This window comes from Erpetoichthys calabaricus, chromosome 3 (assembly GCF_900747795.2).
Source record: "Erpetoichthys calabaricus chromosome 3, fErpCal1.3, whole genome shotgun sequence".
NCBI lineage: Eukaryota > Metazoa > Chordata > Cladistia > Polypteriformes > Polypteridae > Erpetoichthys > Erpetoichthys calabaricus.
This window is the reverse complement of record NC_041396.2, coordinates 166,806,133-166,825,098: the sequence shown is the minus strand read 5'-3', so window position 1 is coordinate 166,825,098 and position 18,966 is coordinate 166,806,133. Positions and strand designations below refer to the sequence as shown.

At 37.8% G+C, this 18,966-nt stretch overlaps 1 protein-coding gene across 1 annotated transcript in view; it reads right to left on the bottom strand.

The window, feature by feature from the left end:
• The window catches only part of LOC114648454 (filamin-A-interacting protein 1), a 208,681-nt gene that overhangs the window by 103,070 nt on the left and 86,645 nt on the right, over positions 1–18,966 (bottom strand). Inside the window, 1 exon segment of the mRNA XM_051925552.1 lies at positions 7,175–7,348. Within this exon segment, the coding sequence (XP_051781512.1) occupies positions 7,175–7,348 (174 nt within the window).

Here is an 18,966-nt window from a genome sequence, read left to right as displayed (position 1 = left end):
ACCACTCATTTAGCAATAAAAACAGTAGGAGATTTTAAATGGGCAGCCATAAGAAGCAAGGCAAAATAACACCTTTTATTGGATAATGGAACAGATTACAATATGCAAGCTTTCAAGGCAGCTAAGACCCCTTCTTCAGGCAGTTTGTAATACAGAAATGGGAGTTCCCTGTGTTTATATAGACACTCTAGGACAGAGACAGCACTGGAAAACCTTTAAGTGAGTCATCTTCAGTGTAACAAATGAACAGACCTCTCCTGCCTAAGGTTCTTTTAGCAGGAGAGGAGGACAATGTATACTGAAGATTTTTTGATAACTCTTGTCTTGTCTATCACAGAAGTATATCAGAAAGTACAGCATATATCATCTCCAAATCAGGTATCAAAATAATCCATAAACTTGCAAACAGTCTACTGACTGTTCTTTTTAATGCCAAAAGCAAGAAATCTGCATCAGAGGCACAGTGTACAGAATTCAATGCTGGAGAAAGGAAAAATTTCCTTAACACCGTGCAAATTGAAACAATACATTACAGTCATGGTGATCTGAATGTGAAACATTTTCCAACTGTGTTTGAAATTACAGTAATTTTATTCATACAACTCATTAACTTTATTTTCATACATCTGTGGCCGTATTCTCTGTGGTGTTTCTTCTGATATATTCTGCTTGCCTGTGATCAAATACTATAATCCAGGTATCTTCCAAGCGGCCAGCTTACATGATACTTCTTGGGCAGAATCCTTAGGACTTGCTTCGCAGTACGTTCTTCGCTACCTGACTTGCATCTTTTGCTTTTTGAGAACATCTTATACCTGGTGCCTGATTCAAGGTTGTTTCTTGCTTTGCTAAACAAGAAGTGACAACATGTGATTTTAGTTGCCTGATTTTTATTGTAGTTGACAGTTCAATAATTACCCTTTGCATATTAATAAGTCACAAGTGTATTTTCAAAAAATACTGAGCTTGATTGGTGACTTCAAATTCTCCCATGTATGTGAGAGTGCCCTGTGATGGACAGGTGCCTTGTCCAGAGTATGTTCCTGCCTTGCACTTGATTCTGTGGGGATAGGCCCTGACTATTTAAAATCCTGAAATAACTGAGATCAATAAATGGAATGGTGGGTGATATAATTGTCATTTAAAAGACTTCCCAAACAATAAACATTTCAATTTTCTTTCATTATAATAAATTCACCTAATTAACAGAGCATAACATTCTGAAACCCACTCAGTGTAATTAAGAGTTGGCAATAAACAATGGATGGGGCACAGATGCACTGAAGGGAGAAATCATTTAATTAAGTGATTGTGATACACAGAAAGATCAGAAAATGGACGCCCTCCATTAAATTCTCCATGATCCTCCCAGATTGTAAGGGCCAGTCCCTCAATACAATGTGCTGAAATAAGCAGCATCAGAGAATGAGTAAATGAACGAAAAGGTGGCACTTAAATAGGTTTAGCTCCAGATATTCTGTTTTTTTTTTCTATCACTTGCAATGGCACATCTTGTGTTCAATCATCCAAGACTAGGCTAAGAACCATAGACACATGGGATAAATGACCAAGCAGTGTGGTGGAGAGTAGGACTTTAGAAATATTCAAATCTTGACTTGATGTTATTTTGGTCTAGGTGATTAGGATAGAGCTTGTTGGCATGTTCTAACATTCCAGTGTCACTTGTTTTTATGGTCACCACATTGGCTCCTTGTAGTAGCATACATTAAGGTCAAATCAGTGATGTTTGCCTACATTGTCAATGAATCAGCACCTACTGCATGTATATGGAGGCACTCAGGAGGTAATGAGCTCCTACAGATCTGCTAATGAATGGCATCTGGTGATACCACCTCTACTTGGCATCAAATCTCAATCACAACTCTGTTCTTATGTACCTCTTAGCTGGTGTAATGAGCCGCCTACCTGTGGTGAAGCGATTTAGGGGATGGTGATGGCACAGGTTTGTTTTAAATAAAAACAGCATGACTCAGGCTCTGTGGGTGCGGGTGCATGTGGCTGCAAAGCCATACGGCCACAAAATGATAGATGAGGAAATTGGCTAATTACATTTGTGCATGAGTGTGTGATTAATTAAAGCTGGTTTCCTCATAGACATTCTGCGGGTTGTTAATTAAAGCATCTGCAACTTTAGAGTATAAAAGGTGCCATAGTAGGTTAGAGAAAAGTGTTGAAATGGAAGAACAAGATCAGAACAGATGGATTAAAAATGAAAGATGAGAGCTTCGATTCAAGTGAGCGAAACCAATCGGCCGAGCACGATGGCAAGGTGGACAGAAAGTTTGGTGGTTGGGAGTTGTCCCAGCAGTAAGTGAGAGAAACGATGTTCATGCAGTAGGGTCACTCAGGGAGCTGGTGTGATCAAAGGCTTCAGGAGATCATCCTATGGATATTAGTGGGATGATGGAGCCAGGCTTGAGTGTCCCAGTAGTGATCAGCTGTGGTGGCTGGGAAACAAGCCAGTTTAAAAGGTTAAACACAGTTGCTGGTGTCTCTGCTCCCACTGGGGAGACCTGATGATGAGCAGGGGGGCAAAGCAGAATCAGAGGCATGAAGGCTTAGAGAAGGGAGACAAGTACCCGATTTTTTTTTTTTTGCTTGTTTTTATTGAATATTTATTGATGACTGATTTTAACTCCACTAAGAACAAGCACTTGTTTATTGAATTATTTATTTATTTGAAGAACATAACTACAACTACACTTTATTTTGCTGGACACTGTTTAAATAAAGCTGCACAATGCAATGATTTGTGCCAACCTTTATCGTTTGTTTTCTTCCTCAGTTTCATGACTACTGATGACCCTGGTTCAAGGAGAGCTGGGGGCATCCCAGGCTTCACACCACCTATATTCCTCACTGTGTTTAAGAAGTGACTCACTTTTGCTGCGAATATCTCTTCAATTGATGATAGTTTTGATGTGAGGTACTTGGTAGCTAAGAAAAGAGTAACTAGCCTTGTGATTATGCTGACTTCTTTCATATATTGCTTTGGATAAAAGCATCTGCCAAGTGCATAAATGGAATTCCAGATTAACTGGCTGTCTCATAATGTCCCCATATGAGTGTGCGTAGGTAGCACTCACTGCATTGCTGCTTTACAGATCCAGCGTCCTGTGTTTAAATTTGATGCCTGGCTATTGTTTTTGGGATGTGAAAGAAATATCTCATACAGAAACATGTATTAGGCTGACCGGGATTGACTGCTGGCTAGTGTAGCAATGTGTTTAAGGATGTGAGCCAACTCTGCAAGGGATCAGAACTGAATTCGGTGCCAGCCACTGCTTTGAAGCAATGCCGCTGGGAAAAGCTCGATCCCCTGCTACCCTGAATTAAATTTGAAAATGGATGATTCAAAGAATAAAATGTACAGCACACTCCTTCCACAGTAGACCAGATCAAATCATTACTTGCGGTGGTAATAGAAGTATGTTTATTCCCCTTGTAAGTGAAACCTTACTAAATTATTAGTGAATTATATTGATCTGTTTACCTTTACCATTAAATTTGAAAGCAAGGTCAAAACATTAAATTTGCAAGCAAGGCCAATTTCAATGAGACTCCTTAACAAAATCAATACTTTTAAGCTTATTGATAATCTGTCAACTCAACACTTTAAGCGTGAAGCCTCATTTATCAATTTGGAAATGGCTTCAACAAAGTCACAAAATAGGCTCCTAGATGAAGTGATTCTTCTTCAATCAAAACGTGTAGTTCTACAATATCAATGTCCAATCAAACATAAACACCATAAACCTTTGAGCCTCCTTGAACTTTTAACAAAAATAAAACCTTTTCGTGAATTAGGAAGAAACCCACATATAGCAGCCTAGACATGCTAGTAGTTAATATCATTAACATTATTATTCTGTACTCACTTGTATATTATTAGATAATTACTTAAAAGTTTAAAAGCCAAACTGTTATACATCTATGATGACTCACATGACATAATCCAACCTTTTTAACAGAACGCCTGTTCTTGGTGGGTCTAAAACAGGTCATCAGATCTGGATGCAGAATGACAAAACATATTTGCACTTCTTTTAAGTAAATTCTGCTCCATAGTGTGCTTTTATAGAACCCAGATGCGAAAAGCTGAATTCAAAGAAGATGTTTCAAATGCTAGCAGACCTATTTTAGCTTTCTGTATGCATCTCCAAAATCAAATTATGTCACAAAGCACTGTTCTGGTAGATAGAGTAGATAGATGAGCTTTTATTCCATCACTGCATTTGCGACATACTGTATTTGTGCTGGACACATTAATAAAGGATCTCTAATCCGGTCATATTCCACTTTAAAGTCATTCTTTGTTTCAATCCTCTTCAAAGTCTTTCTTAACTTTACCAAAATACTGACAGTGATGACTAGGAAGCTTCGTGTGATAAATTTCTAAGCATCATTTCAAGATCTGCCAGTTTTATACGTTCATTTGTAGAACTCTTTAGAAAAGGCTCACACACAGGAAGGAATTTGCAGCTGCCATTCCTCCTGCATGGTAGTCCACACTTGATTTACTCAAAGCTTGTTTCATGGTTTTGGTCTTGCTAAGAGTTCAAATGGATGTACTCCAAGTCATTTTCTTTGGCTAATTACAAATATGCCAATTTTTAGAAAATCTAGTTGCCTTCAGGTAGCTGTGCACCAGTGATGATGGAAAACCAAACCATTATGCCGTAAAACGTTAATTGTACCACTTTAAACAAAAGCTAAATACATCCCAAACTAATAACTATAGATTTCAATAAAAATAACTGAAGAATCTGATCACATTTTGACTGTTTGGCTGATTAGTATTAATCTCATTTACTATCATTTTCTAATGTCAATTGTTTAATCTCGCAAACTTGTTTTTTGGACTATTTTGAACTTCTGAGTAATCTGCTAGACAGAAAGCAATAAAATTGTAAGTAAACAAGCCTACTTGGATTAGGAGCATTAAATGATAGAAGTATTTGTGATGAATGTTGGTTTTAAAACCTGGAGACGAACTTCAGTTCATTTTCTTATTGTATAGTATCTTACTTATTTTTATTGTTTTTCTGTCCATGTAATTTTGTGTTTCTCAAATGGTGTTCCCCATTTTTTCATATTGTTTAAAGCTTCTGGACCAGTTTGCAATCATGCCACAGCAATTTATTCATACAAACCTGGTAGTGAAGAGCAAAAAAATTCAGGTAAAATAAAATTTTATTTACATTTATTTTAAAAATCGAGAAATAAATTTCATTTTGTTTCCAGCGAAGTTTGTGCTATTCACACAAAAACAATTAATTTAGTTACTCTCTGACATCATTTAAATTCTATGTGCATTAAATAAAAGATCTTCAAAAGTGTGCATACTGTATCCTTAGCTAGGGTAAGGAGGTTGCTGCCAAGGGTGCCATCATCTGAAGTTTATAAAAATATGATAATAATGTTTGTGTTTCTGAAGGCACATGCGCCTTGGACAAAGAGGTGGAGAAAAGCAACCCCAAATCACAGGCCATCAAACTATAATGATAATGAGTGGGCGCTGTTAATGAAAGTAAACTGAGGGGGAACCAGGTGAGTGAATGAGTGGGGGCCATTTATGAAAGTACAAGTGCACTCACTCCGTACACCAAGGGGTCTGGGCTCCTTAAAGTCTGCAGTATATGTACAAGGGGGTGCTGTTTCTGCTACTGAAGGCACATAATCTGTAGATAGATAGATAGATAGATAGATAGATAGATAGATAGATAGATAGATAGATAGATAGATAGATAGATAGATAGATAGATAGATAGATAGATAGATAGATAGATAGATAGATAGATAGATAGATAGATAGATAGATAGATACTTTATTAATCCCAGGGGGAAATTCACATACTCCAGCAGCAAAAAAATATTAAATTAAAGAGTAATAAAAAATGCAGGTAAAAAACAGACAATAACTTGAATAATGTTCAACGTTTACCCCCTCTGGTGGAATTGAAGAGTCGCATAGTTTGGGGGAGGAATGATCTTCTCAGTCTGTCAGTGGAGCAGGACAGTGACAGCAGTCTGTCGCTGAAACTGCTCCTCTGTCTGGAGATGACACTGTTTAATGGATGTAGTGGATTCTCCATAATTGATAGGAGCCTGCTGAGTGCCCGTTGCTCTGCTACGGATGTCAAACCGTCCAGCTCTATGCCAACAATAGAGCCTGCCCTCCTCACCAGTTTGTCCAGGCGTGAGGCATCCTTCTTCTTAATGCTGCCTCCCCAGCACACCACTGCGTAGAAGAGGGCACTCACCACAACCATCTGATAGAACATCTGCAGCATCTTACTGCAGATGTTGAAGGATGCCAGTCTTCTAAGGAAGTACAGGCGGCTCTGTCCTTTCTTGCACAGAGAATCAGTATTGGCAGTCCAGTTCAATTGTACACCAAGGGGGAAACAACTCCTCCCAACAGGTTGTCAAAATTTAATAATACCGACTACCACCCACTATAGTCAAAGAGGAGCAACGTCCATCAACCCTGCCTACGGTCCCAAATGGGCTTCAACCAGCACTGCTGTCTTCAGACCAACTCTACCTTCTAAATTCTTTTTCTTTTTTGCTTTTATGGACACTTTTCTCCCAGGATGTTCAATAAGTCTCATTAATATATCAATACAGTATATCAATAAGTCCTCATTATATACTAAGTAGGAACTTCATCAGTTATGTTAATAATTATTCACAGCAATATAAAGCTGTGGATTGACCAACTAAGAAAGGATAGAAATGACAGTAGTGCATCACATAAAAGTTTAACTTGACTTTCAATCGATTACTGAACTGAAGTTTAGAAATCTCACCAAACCAACATACAAAACTCGTCCCTAAGATGTCATTCTTAACAGGGGCCATTTAATAATAGACATATCACAGCAGGGCAGCTGGGAGTGAGGTTGGTCTGTGGCCATACTGTTATTTTGCAGCTTTGCCCAGTGTCGGCATGATGTCCGCATGTTCGTGTTTGGACCAGAAGGCTTCATTAATTTTAGTGGCTCAGACTGTGAAGACATACTTTTAAGATCACTGTAATCAATAATAAATACTCAGGGTCTGTCTTGTTTTTGCCTTAATGAAGACATGAACAATTTTTTTTTTAATTGTTGATGGATAAAAAAGAATGTGTAGCCTTTCACTGAATTACCTCAGCCATTGGTTTTTCATATACATCCATCCCAATTGAAGTGGATTTTGTGACAAGGGCATCCCTTTGTAAGGCGCGAAGTGCCTTGTCTGGAGTTGCAAAACCATAGTGAGCTTCTAATACTTCGGGCTTGGTCCTCTCTGTCTTCAGCATGTGAATGATATCCTCTCGAGCCTGTGTTAATGAGAGAAATGGCATATATTGAAAAATATTTTCTGGAATTAAGATAACCTTGATGTTGGAGTTTACCATTTGTCACAAATCAATGCCATTTTGCTTTATTATTTAGTTGACAATACTCTCAATGCTTGGGAGCAACCTACTGTAATTGAAGATTTTCATTGCCACCAACATTTTAAATAGCACCTCAATTATGCCATTCATGACCAAGCAGTCAGTCAGTCAGTCTATCTATCTATCTATCTATCTATCTATCTATCTATCTATCTATCTATCTATCTATCTATCTATCTATCTATCTATCTATCTATCTATCTATCTATCTATCTATCTATCTATCTATCTATCTATCTATCTATCTATCTAATCCACTGCTTGATTAGAATTTGTAGTTTGATCTCCCTGCATATCTTCTGTGAAATTAGAAATGCATAAAAAAAGAAATTACTATTAATGTTCTCATTATAATCATTTGGTTTACAGCAGTGTACTTCAATCCATATAGCTATCCATCCAAGTGAAAACAGGCCGTCATAAGGCTGAGAAAACAAGGCAAACTATTTAGAGAGAGAGCAGAAACAAGAAAAGTGGTCAAATCAACCATTTGGTACATTCATAAAAAGAATGAACGCACTGGTGAACTCAGCAACACCAGAAGGCCTGGACGATCATGGAAGACAACTGTGCTGGATGACCACAGAATTCTTTCCTTGGTGAAGAAGGACTCCTTCACAACATTTAGCCAAACCAATGACACTCTCTGGGAGGTAGACCTATCATTGCCAGAGTCTACAATCAAGAGAAGACTTCATGAAAATTAAGAAAGAAAATTTGCCACAAGGTGCAAACGACTGGTAAACCTCATGGCAAGTCAGACTTTGCCAAAAAACATTTTTAAAAGCCTGTCCAGACTTGGAACAATTTCCTTTGGACAAAGGAAACTAAGATCAATATGTACCAGAATGATGGAAAGAGAAGAGCATGGAGAAGAGATGAAATGATTCATGAACTGATGAATGCCCATAAGAGAATAATTTTAGAGTAACATAACATTCATCTTAAAGAAATAGCATAAAGGGTTAATGAATGTCAGAAACATTTTCAAGCATATCAGGAAAGCAGATAAAGGTCAAGTGAACAACAAAGACAAAGATGTAGTACACAAAATGTACTAAAAGATGACTAAGTGATCATTAGATATCCTGTAAGCAAGATTGGATGGTTGGCACATGCACAGGAATTTCAGGGATATTAGCTAAACCTAAAGATACAGGAAAATTAGAATATAAAAAAGTCATTTGGGTTTAAACCAACCTAACAGCCAGAGTAAATATATGCATTAATTGACATTGTATGTAAATTCAAAAGTTTATAAAATGAACCTCTGCCCTCTATTTCTTTGGTCATTCTGCCCATGCTGTAACAAACTGCTGTGATGAATGTTCCCTCTTCAGCACATTTCTGCAGGAGTAATAAAGGATACAGATGGACAAGTTTTTCTCCTGCCTGATTACTTACTTTAAAAGGTTCATCTGACTTGTCCTGGTATATGATAAGTTTCTTTCTTTAAATAATGTTTGATTTCTACCACATACCACATCGTCATGAAACATGGTCGAGGCAGTTTTATGGCAGAATCATGCATGGCTGCAAATGAAAGTCAGTCACTAGTGTTTATTGATGATATGACTGCTGACAGAAGTAGCAGGATGAATTCTGAAGTGTACAGGGATACACTATCTGCTCAGATATATCCAAATGCTGCAAAACTGATAGGATGACACTTCACAGTACAGATGGACAATGAGCCAAAACATACTGCGAAAGCAGACAAAGTGCTTCTCAAGGCAAAGAAGTGGAAGATTCTTCAATGAACAAGTCAACCCAAACGGACATGCATTTCACTTGCTGAAGACAAAACTATAGACAGTATGTCCAACAAACAAGCAGCAACTGAAGACAGCTGAAGTAAAGACCTGGCAAAATGTCACTAGGGTAGAAACCCAGCACTTGGAGATTGCCAAGGGTTCCAGACTTCAGGCAGTCATTAACTGTAAAGGATTTTCAACCAAAAATTGAAAATAATCATTATGTTTATGATTATGTTTGTCCAAATACTTTTGAGCCCTGGAAATAGCGAGATCATGTATAAAAATGTCTCTCTTTTCTAAACAGCTCATGTAGTATTTTTGTTAAACCCCTTGAATTAAAGTTGAAAGTCTACACTTCAGTCACATCTTGATTGCTTTGTTTCAAATCCATTGTGGTAGTCATTGTGTCACTGTCCACATATTTATGGACCTGATGGTATATGATACTAGCCCAGTGTTGCCTGGGAATATTTGTAAAATGGGTTTAGGAAAGAAAGCAAAGGTTTATGTGTTTTTTAAACAGTGACCCTGTTGTTATTGCTAGCTGTCTCATCCGTCATCCACAATATCTCTCTATCAATGTCATTGCTTGTGTTTGTCGAGAATTTGTTGTTCTTGGCTCCGATTGGATTCCAGGATTGTGGTAACTCCATGCTGGGTTGTAACCATGAGTGCTGTTGTCCAACTTGTCGTAATAGTTCAAGGTAGACAGTTTGTAGTGGTTAAGCTATGAAGAAAATCTGACAAAGCAGGAGTTAAACAACAACACTTTGATTCTTCTTTGTGTTTTGCTGCACTTCCACTCTCCATCAAGCCACACACAACATCCCCTGCAAAGACACACAATACTCCTTTTTATATTACAGTGCGTAGAAGCAGAATGCGGTGTTGCTCAGGTAAATAATGTTAAGCTCTGGTCATTTGGTCTACTAGTCTGGCTAGACATTTTATTTCAGTCTGTTCAGAGGTTCCACTTGCTCTGAGCCAGCAGGTGGCACTGGTGTCCAAATGTTGGGTTCCAAAGTAGTCTGTCTTGTCTGCAGAGTCCTAAAGATCAACTATACAAAATTGTATGTGGGGTGTAGGGTTGTATTCAGAACATATAGGTAGACTTTCTATATTATATTATATTATATTATATTATATTATATTATATTATATTATATTATATTATATTATATTATATTATCCATCCATCCATCCATTTTCTAACCCGCTGAATCCGAACACAGGGTCACGGGGGTCTGCTGGAGCCAATCCCAGCCAATATTATTCTCAAATCCATCTAATATGTTTAAGGGTTAAAAAGGGTTGTGGTGGGGCTGGAGCCTGGCTCTGCTACACTGAGCAAATTAAATAGCTCTGTACGAGATGTCAGTCCAGGGCTGGATTAACTTCTTCTTCTTTCGGCTGCTCCTGTTAAGGGTTGCCACAGAGGATCATCTTCTTCCATATCTTTCTGTCCTCTGCATTTTGTTCTGTTACACCCATCACCTGCATGTCCTCTCTCACCACATCCATAAACCTTCGCTTAGGCCTTCCTCTTTTTCTCTGGCCTGGCAGCTCTATCCTTAGCATCCTTCTCCCAATATACTCAGCATCTCTCCTCTGGATTAACCATTAAGGAAAATAAGCACATGCTTGTGGCATCAAGGGAACAAAACTAATTTTCTATTGCCAGATTTACCAAGGACCATATGGTGCAACACTGCAAAATAAACTATACTGTATTTTCCATCTTACTGTAAGTTTTGTTTCATTTCAAAAAATAAAGTTTTATTGTACAGTTTATTATTGTTTGTATTTTAAGTTATAAATAAATATACTATATATATATATATATATATATATATATATATATATATATATATATATATAGGGGTTCCAAAATCAGTTAAGTGCATATGACCTCTAAAGGTCTTAATCCAGCCCTTTGTCAATCCTTTGGCCCACACGTAAACTCAATGTGTCAATCAAATCTAACCAGAATGCCTTTTGGGTTTGTTGTTGGAAAGCAAGAGCACCTAGTGGAAAGCACACACAGACATGGGGATACTATTCAAATCTACAAACACCACATGGACAGTGGCCAATCACAGAATTCAAATGAAGGATGCTGGATATGTAGAGCAGATCCTATCCATTGCCTTACCACACTTCTATATCAACTCATGATCAAATATGCAGTCTTTTTACATTTTTCAAAAAGACATAGTAATGTGCCTTATAATATGCCGTGATGGCTGTTCATTTGACGATGCTTATTTTAAATGATTCACTGGAAAATATGATAAATATAATAATGATAATTATCATTATTAATTGTCTATATTTACAAAAGCGCACTGAACATATTGCAAATATACTTGATAAAAATACAGGCAAATACTGTAGTGAAAAAATAACTTTCATAAAAATTTGCGACAAAAGTCCTGTGATATTGTAGTTACACCACAAGATGGAGACTTTTGCTACTCTTAAAGCTCAAATTTTAAAACTGTTGACAATGCAATTTGAAAATAACACAGGCAACATTAACATGTAACCGTTTCACTGCAATTTAAGATTCTAAGTTATACTTAATTGAATATGAATACTGATTAAGAAATATTATTATAATTATTATATATTCAAGGAAATATTAAACATTATTATAATTAAAGGAATTTAATTTATGTTAACTGATATCATCACCTCAGCTTGTGGAACAATTTTGTGCACGTTGCCACATTTAAAAACATGATCATCTTGAAATTCTAAAAGTGATGCCCATAAGATCTCTTAAGTTGGTACAGGATTATTACAAGAGTAGGAAAATTTATATTGCATTTCATTTCCAGCCCTTTTGCAGAAATTTTCAGATGAAGTTGCTGGCAGCACTAACTTTAACAGAAACAGAAACTGGGCTTGACTCGCTGTTATCATCCTACTAAAGCCTCAGCCCAGTGGACACAGCGATATGTTTTTTTTTAAAAATATGAGAAAAAGTGAATAAATGCATTGCTCAGTAATAGAAAGGTCTACATTAGGTAAGTTACTGTAGAATGTGCATATTGGAGGTTTAACGATAGATAGATAGATAGATAGATAGATAGATAGATAGATAGATAGATAGATAGATAGATAGATAGATAGATAGATAGATAGATAGATAGATAGATAGATAGATAGATAGATAGATAGATAGATAGATAGATAGATAGATAGATAGATAGGACCTTATTTGTTCCAAGCATTTTACAGAAGCTCAATAAATGTATTAAAAAACAACATAAACAAACCTTCCTCTGAAATACACATAATTAATATAAAAAAGAACATAACATCTGATTTGGCTGAAAATAAAAAATCAGTGATAATGAGGCACTATGAAGGCACTAACTACGTTACTCGTTTAAGACTTGTTGAAATCTAAGTAACCAACTTAGACCTCAGTGTTAATGTCTGCAGTACACCATGCAATCTGTATGTCTCTGTTGTATGCCATTTGGTATGGGATTTGTAAAAGCAGTGTTAAAGTCTGTGATGCACCATCTGTTGGAATGAAAAATGCATTGCATTTTATTGCTAAAAATGTTTGTAATGTGCCATCTAAGGAATGGCAGAGGCATAGAAACCAGACAGACACATAGACATGCGCACATTTATTAAGATGGATATTGTTGTAGGTATAAAGAAGCCTCAGTAGAATAAATGAAATTTGCCTTCTCAGTGGCACACCCCAATATAAATACATAGAAAAAAGATTGAAAATGTCACAAAAAATCTTAAAAACACTGCTTAAACACATACATTTTTGTTCAGTTTGAAATTCATAAATATGTGTTCCACTCACACCATACTATAAACAGCATGCTTAATGAAAGTGTTTCACCTATTAGCTTTTACTGTCTGCTTGGTTGGAAACAATTCCATGTTTCCCTATAAAATCTTCCTCTTTACTCATGTAGTAAAGGCTTACATTCAGGAATGACTTGTTCAAGGATTTTGCAAACCACTAACATTTTGAGCACAGCTTCTTAGAAAGAAGAAATTTCTGCTATAATACCACTGCCAGTTTTATGTGCATACATTTCTATTAAACATACTGTTATTAGTGTTCTTGTAAAATGAATACATACCAAAAATGAATTCACAAACTTGATTGTTACAAAAAAATTCTTGACTTAATTAATGGCCAGAAGCCCTGATGCAGAGCAGGCAAGCATTATAAAATGAGAATGCCCAAAAAGTACAAGACCTTGTCGGATATTTGGGGGTAAGGATGTTTTGGGGTACACCAGGGAGGGACTGTGTAACTGTAACTGTTTGTCTTTTCCACCGTTACTCTGGAATGGGAAGACAACTCTTGACTGTGCCTTTAGCTTCATCTTTTCCATTGCAACGACTTCAAATACTAACAAAACTACCAGTGCCTGTCCTTTGAAGAGCAGACAGAGCTCAAGGTACTTCATCTGCCACAATCTGAATTGTCATACTTTTGTTACTTTAGTTCTGTGGCTAATACAATGTTATTGTTTATTCATCATTTGATCATATTTTCACTATAATATTCAGTGTAATACTGTGCATTGAATTTATTTTTATAGGCGTCTTTAGTTTACAACGTTATTTTTGTGACATCAATGCACTGTTTCATTCAGGCAAGTGTCGCCATTTTGTTGCTTGTTTGTGGCTGACTGATTATTTGTAACTAACTGCTTTCATGTGTTTGCAGGACACATCATGTCATCATTTCAGTGTTATTTTATCCAAGATTTTGATCGAACATAAAACAATTTGTGTCCATATTATTAGCAAATCTATTGAGGTCGGGGCTTAGACTTTTGTGTAATAAAGACAAGCTGTTTTGTGTAACATTTTAGACTTTGATATTTTTGATACTTGCTTGCCTCCTTGTGTTCACCACTTCTGGATTCTAGTTCATCTCTTTCATCTCCATCAACCACCAAGAATTAATACACAAACTTGATACTTGTATACTTACTTAAATTATTTTTGGCAAGTTCCTTGCTTGCAGAACACAAATGGGTTGACCACCCCAACCCTCTATGTTTGTTGATTGTCTTTATAGTTTAAAACCAGTATTGTATTGGAACCCATCTGTGGTTTGATTCATCACTTTAAGGTAGTTTTCCTTACTGGTTAGAGGTGCTGTCATTAAAGAAAGATCACAAAGTCATCATCTCCTAGAACTCTCAGGATTAGAGAGAAATGGGAATCCACTACTAGAATCTCTTAGAGAGTCCTTGAAGCAAGTGACTAACGTCTTAGACAATCCTAAAACTATGTACCTACCACACCCAGAGGGCATCTCTGACAGTTCCTCGTTATCTGTGATATAGGATTAGATACAATTTATACAGTATATGAACTCTAAATGAAGGAGCTAGTAAGTCATATTTTTAATTGTTCAGCTTTATTAAACTCTCCTTCCCCAACAATCAACAGTACAGAGTAACAGAGATTGTGAAAGAGAGGTGAAAAAGAGAGTGCAGGCAGGGTGGAATGGGTGGAGAAGAGTGTCAGGAGTAATTTGTGACAGACGGTAGTGAGACCAGCTATGTTATATGGGTTGGAGACGGTGGCACTGACCAGAAAGCAGGAGACAGAGCTGGAGGTAGCAGAGTTAAAGATGCTAAGATTTGCATTGGGTGTGACAACGATGGATAGGATTAGAAATTAGTACATTAGAGGGTCAGCTCAAGTTGGACGGTTGGGAGACAAATTCAGAGAGGCGAGATTGTGTTGGTTTGGACATGAGGAGAGGAGAGATGCTGGGTATATTGGGAAAAGTATGTTAAAGACAGAGCTGCCAGGGAAGATGAAAAGAGGTTTATGGATGTGGTGTGAGAGGACATGCAGGTGATGGGTGTAATAGAGCAAGATGCAGAGGACAGGAAGATATGGAAGAAGATGATCTGCAGTGGCGACCCCTAATAGGAGTAGTTGAAAGAAGAAGAAGATTAAGCTCTCCTTCCCCATTAGGTGAACACCTAGAAGGCTATTATTACATACTTTAACTTTATTACAGAAAACATAACCCAAGCCTTGAGTCAACATGCAATACAAGTGTTACCTAAGGGATAAGTGCATTCCATGACACAGTATAAGCTTTCAAATCAATCTGAGGTCTTAGTTAAAGGCCCCTATGTACCCAGCAACGTTTGGATTTTCCTAACAGACCACTGGAAGGACTCTTATGGCCAGTAGCCTAAATGAAAAAAAATATTATTCCAAATTGGTGAAAACATATGAAAAAATAACAAGCTTTCAAATGCTCATTTGTCTGATTCCATACTTTCAGCAAATGACCCATTTTGGTGCCTAAGTGAAGAATATGAGACGTCTAATTATGGTGTAATCTCCACAAAAACTCTCCCAGCCTAAGCAGGTTAGTGTTGGATACACCAACAAATTGACATGGAGTGGAAGTGTGAGAGCAGAACTCCAAACAGCCCATCTTCCTGATTTTTGATTTTCTTAAGATTATGTGGACCTTAAGGGACAATCATAGGTCATCACTAAACCCAAAATAACTATACAGCTGCAGTAGTAAAAGAAAGGATAGTGTTTTAACAAAGGAAGTGAATTATAATAATAATAATAAAAATGATTCTTTACATTTACTGTAAGTAGTGCTTTTCTCACTACTCAAAGCCCTTTTTACATAGTGAGCGGGGAGCCACTTCAACCACCACTAATGTGTAGCATCCACCTGGATGATGCAACGGCAGCCATTTTTCCGCCAGAACGTTCAAAAACATTAGCTATTTGGTAGTGAAGTGGTGAGAGAAATTGCTAGTTAATTCTGGGGATGATTAGAGGGGCAGAATGACTAGGCCATGGACGGCAATTTAGCCAGTACAACAGAATAAACTCTGCTCTTTACAAAGGATGCCCAGGGATGTTTTATGACCACAGAGAGTCAGGACCTTGATTTTACATCTCATCCGAAGGACTGCATCATGTTTACAGCACAGTGTCCCCATCATTGCACTGGGACATTACGATCCACATTCAGACCACAGGGTAAGTATACCCTGCTGGCCTCACCAACACCTCTTCCAGCAGCAACCCAAGTTTTTCCTAGATGGTCTCTCATCCAAGTACTGGTCGGGCCTAAACATGCTTAGCTTCAGGTGGGTGACCTCTTTTGAAGTGAAAGTGGTATGGCTTCTGGCAATAGGGGAAAGAAAAAGGAATGATACTCAAAGGGGTTAAATAACAATATTCTGCTCTCCCCAAACATCAATGTTTCTATCTGCCCCACAGGTATCTTGGTCCAATTATCCACAGTTCATACAAATCACCCTTTTATACTGTCCTTTTGCCTTTCTCCCTCCTGACAGTTGATGCCTTTTCAATAGATACCCTCATAATTCCAGGTTCACCAGTATATAGCTAGAAGGGACGTTTAGGTCTGAGGCCAGAACCACCTAAAGGATTGTTGGTACTCCTGAGGACCTCCCCTTAGCAGCATCAAGTTTCCCTTTATGTGCACCATACCTAAATTTGGACTGGGAAGTGTCATATAGTCCAACCTCCCCAGTACTCTGGTGAGGTAAAACCACATTGTCCTCTAGTGGTCTGTAAATCTTTCTTGAAGCCATTGAGCTCTGTGCAGTCATGAAGTGGGTTTGTTATTAATTTTTTTCACGATTTTTGTCATTTTTGGTATAGACTTTTTTGTACCCCTGGGGAGATTTTAAACACAAATAATCCAAATATGCCACGAGTTTTTAAGTTCGGTTTATATTCAAAATTTTGAATGTTATGTTGTGCCATTTCTGACACTATTTTGTGTTGTTTAAGCATGCAGCCATTTCATGAGTTCCATCATTAGAACGCGACTCCTGGATGCCAGTTTATACAACAGGAATAAAGGTCAGCATTGGCATCCATTTCCAATTCGAAACTGTAGAAACTACCTTTTGCTAGCTATGCTCTGTGTAAAGGTTCTCCTCATTACTGATTTCTTTGCTTATGGTCCTGATGACAGTATCTTGATCATCCCAGTTGCAACTTTTCTTTGTTTTTTGACTACATTTAATCTCCTGGTCAAACACCTTTCTAAAACTGCTAGTACTCCATATCTAGCACAATAACCACACAGTAGAGACCATTCAAAACTTCCAGATGGGATTTCTGATCTGCAGAGCCAGAGGCCCCTATTTGGGACATGCCAGAGGGTACTCCAGAGTCTCAACCCCTACCAGAGACCTTTCAAGATCATCAGGCATCAACAGATATGGATTATTTTGAGTTGTGTTATATTTTTCCAGAAGCAGAATTCCAGAATTTTAAGCTGTCTCCAGAAAGTACTCTCTGGTTTCTCCAACTTTACTTGCAAGAGGGATCACTGCAGTATATCCAGCTTACTTTTCAGGAGGGAGTGAACTAATGTTTCTAGCCTTGTTATCTGGATGGAACATTCAGTGTCACCTGTTTTAGCTCCACTATGGTCTCCGAGATCCAAATCACAGATGGCAATGCTCCAATGATCCAGTTTTTATACTGAGGAGTTAGTGTCTTTAGCCATGTCTCTAAGACAGAGTAGAGTGTTCCAGGGTTTCCGGAAGGGGTTGTTTATGGGCTTCCTACTAATAAGCCTCCCATCAATTCTGTTTTGGACATATTCTTTTTTAATTTCAGGGGCACCTGGAAGTCTAAGAGAGGGGGCATGTTATATGTAGATTGGGGTTCTGTCACTAGGGATTTCTTTAATTTGTAATTCTGGCCAGGAAAGGGATTTGATAGGTTTATATTGTCATTATTGTCACTTGTACGGAGTACAGTGAAACTCTTATTTATGCTAATCAGCATGCAACACATCGTCACTAGCTCACTAATCATGGCACCAGAGAGTGAGTTTCGAGAACTTTCAAGCTATGTTACCTCAAAACTTATCATTCTCAGCTTGAAACATCTCGAAACTCCTCGAGAAACAAATACCTTACCTTGCAACTTTTGCCTTTCTTACAAGAAAAATCTCAAAATAATATATTTCAGCATACTGAAGCATACAGTACATGAGATATTTGAGACTGAATGAGAGAGGTTAGGAGCAGCACATTGCTGCACCCACCACAGATTGGGACCCGAGTGTAGATATGCAACAGGTGACACCTCAGCACCACACAAATTCAGATGGAATGGAACCATTGTGAGGTCTTTTGCAGTGGCTGGAGTGCCAATTCTGCCACCAAGTTTACCCTGCAGGTTAGAGGGCCTACTTGCAGGGCTGGATGCAGATTAACGTCATACCCAGAACAGAGCAATGGCTGGTTAAGGGCCTTCCTCAAGGGCCCAACAAAGTAGAGTCACTTTTGGCATTTACGGGATTCGAACCTTCCGATTTCCAGTGCAAATCTCTAGCCTTAGAGCCACCACTTCGCCCTGAATGGATTATATAAAAATTATTTAGATGTAATTTTTCCATAGGTCTAAGTAAAACCTCCTATACAGCAGTCACAGATTGGGTGTGCCTGAAAGATGTAATTTGAGGTGATGTAAAATCGCACACAGCCTGTGTGAAGAGAGTATGTAATTTTGCAGATTTCCTCTACGCCCCATTGAGCAATTTAAAAGTCAACTGAACTCTTATTACATTGTAACATTTGATCACTGGAGCAAATTTGACGAGAGCAAGCCATTCAGTCCAACAAGCTCACAAATCCTATTCACCTGGATTCTCCAAAATACCTGAGGGTCCCTAAATTCATGTAGGGAAGCTGAAGC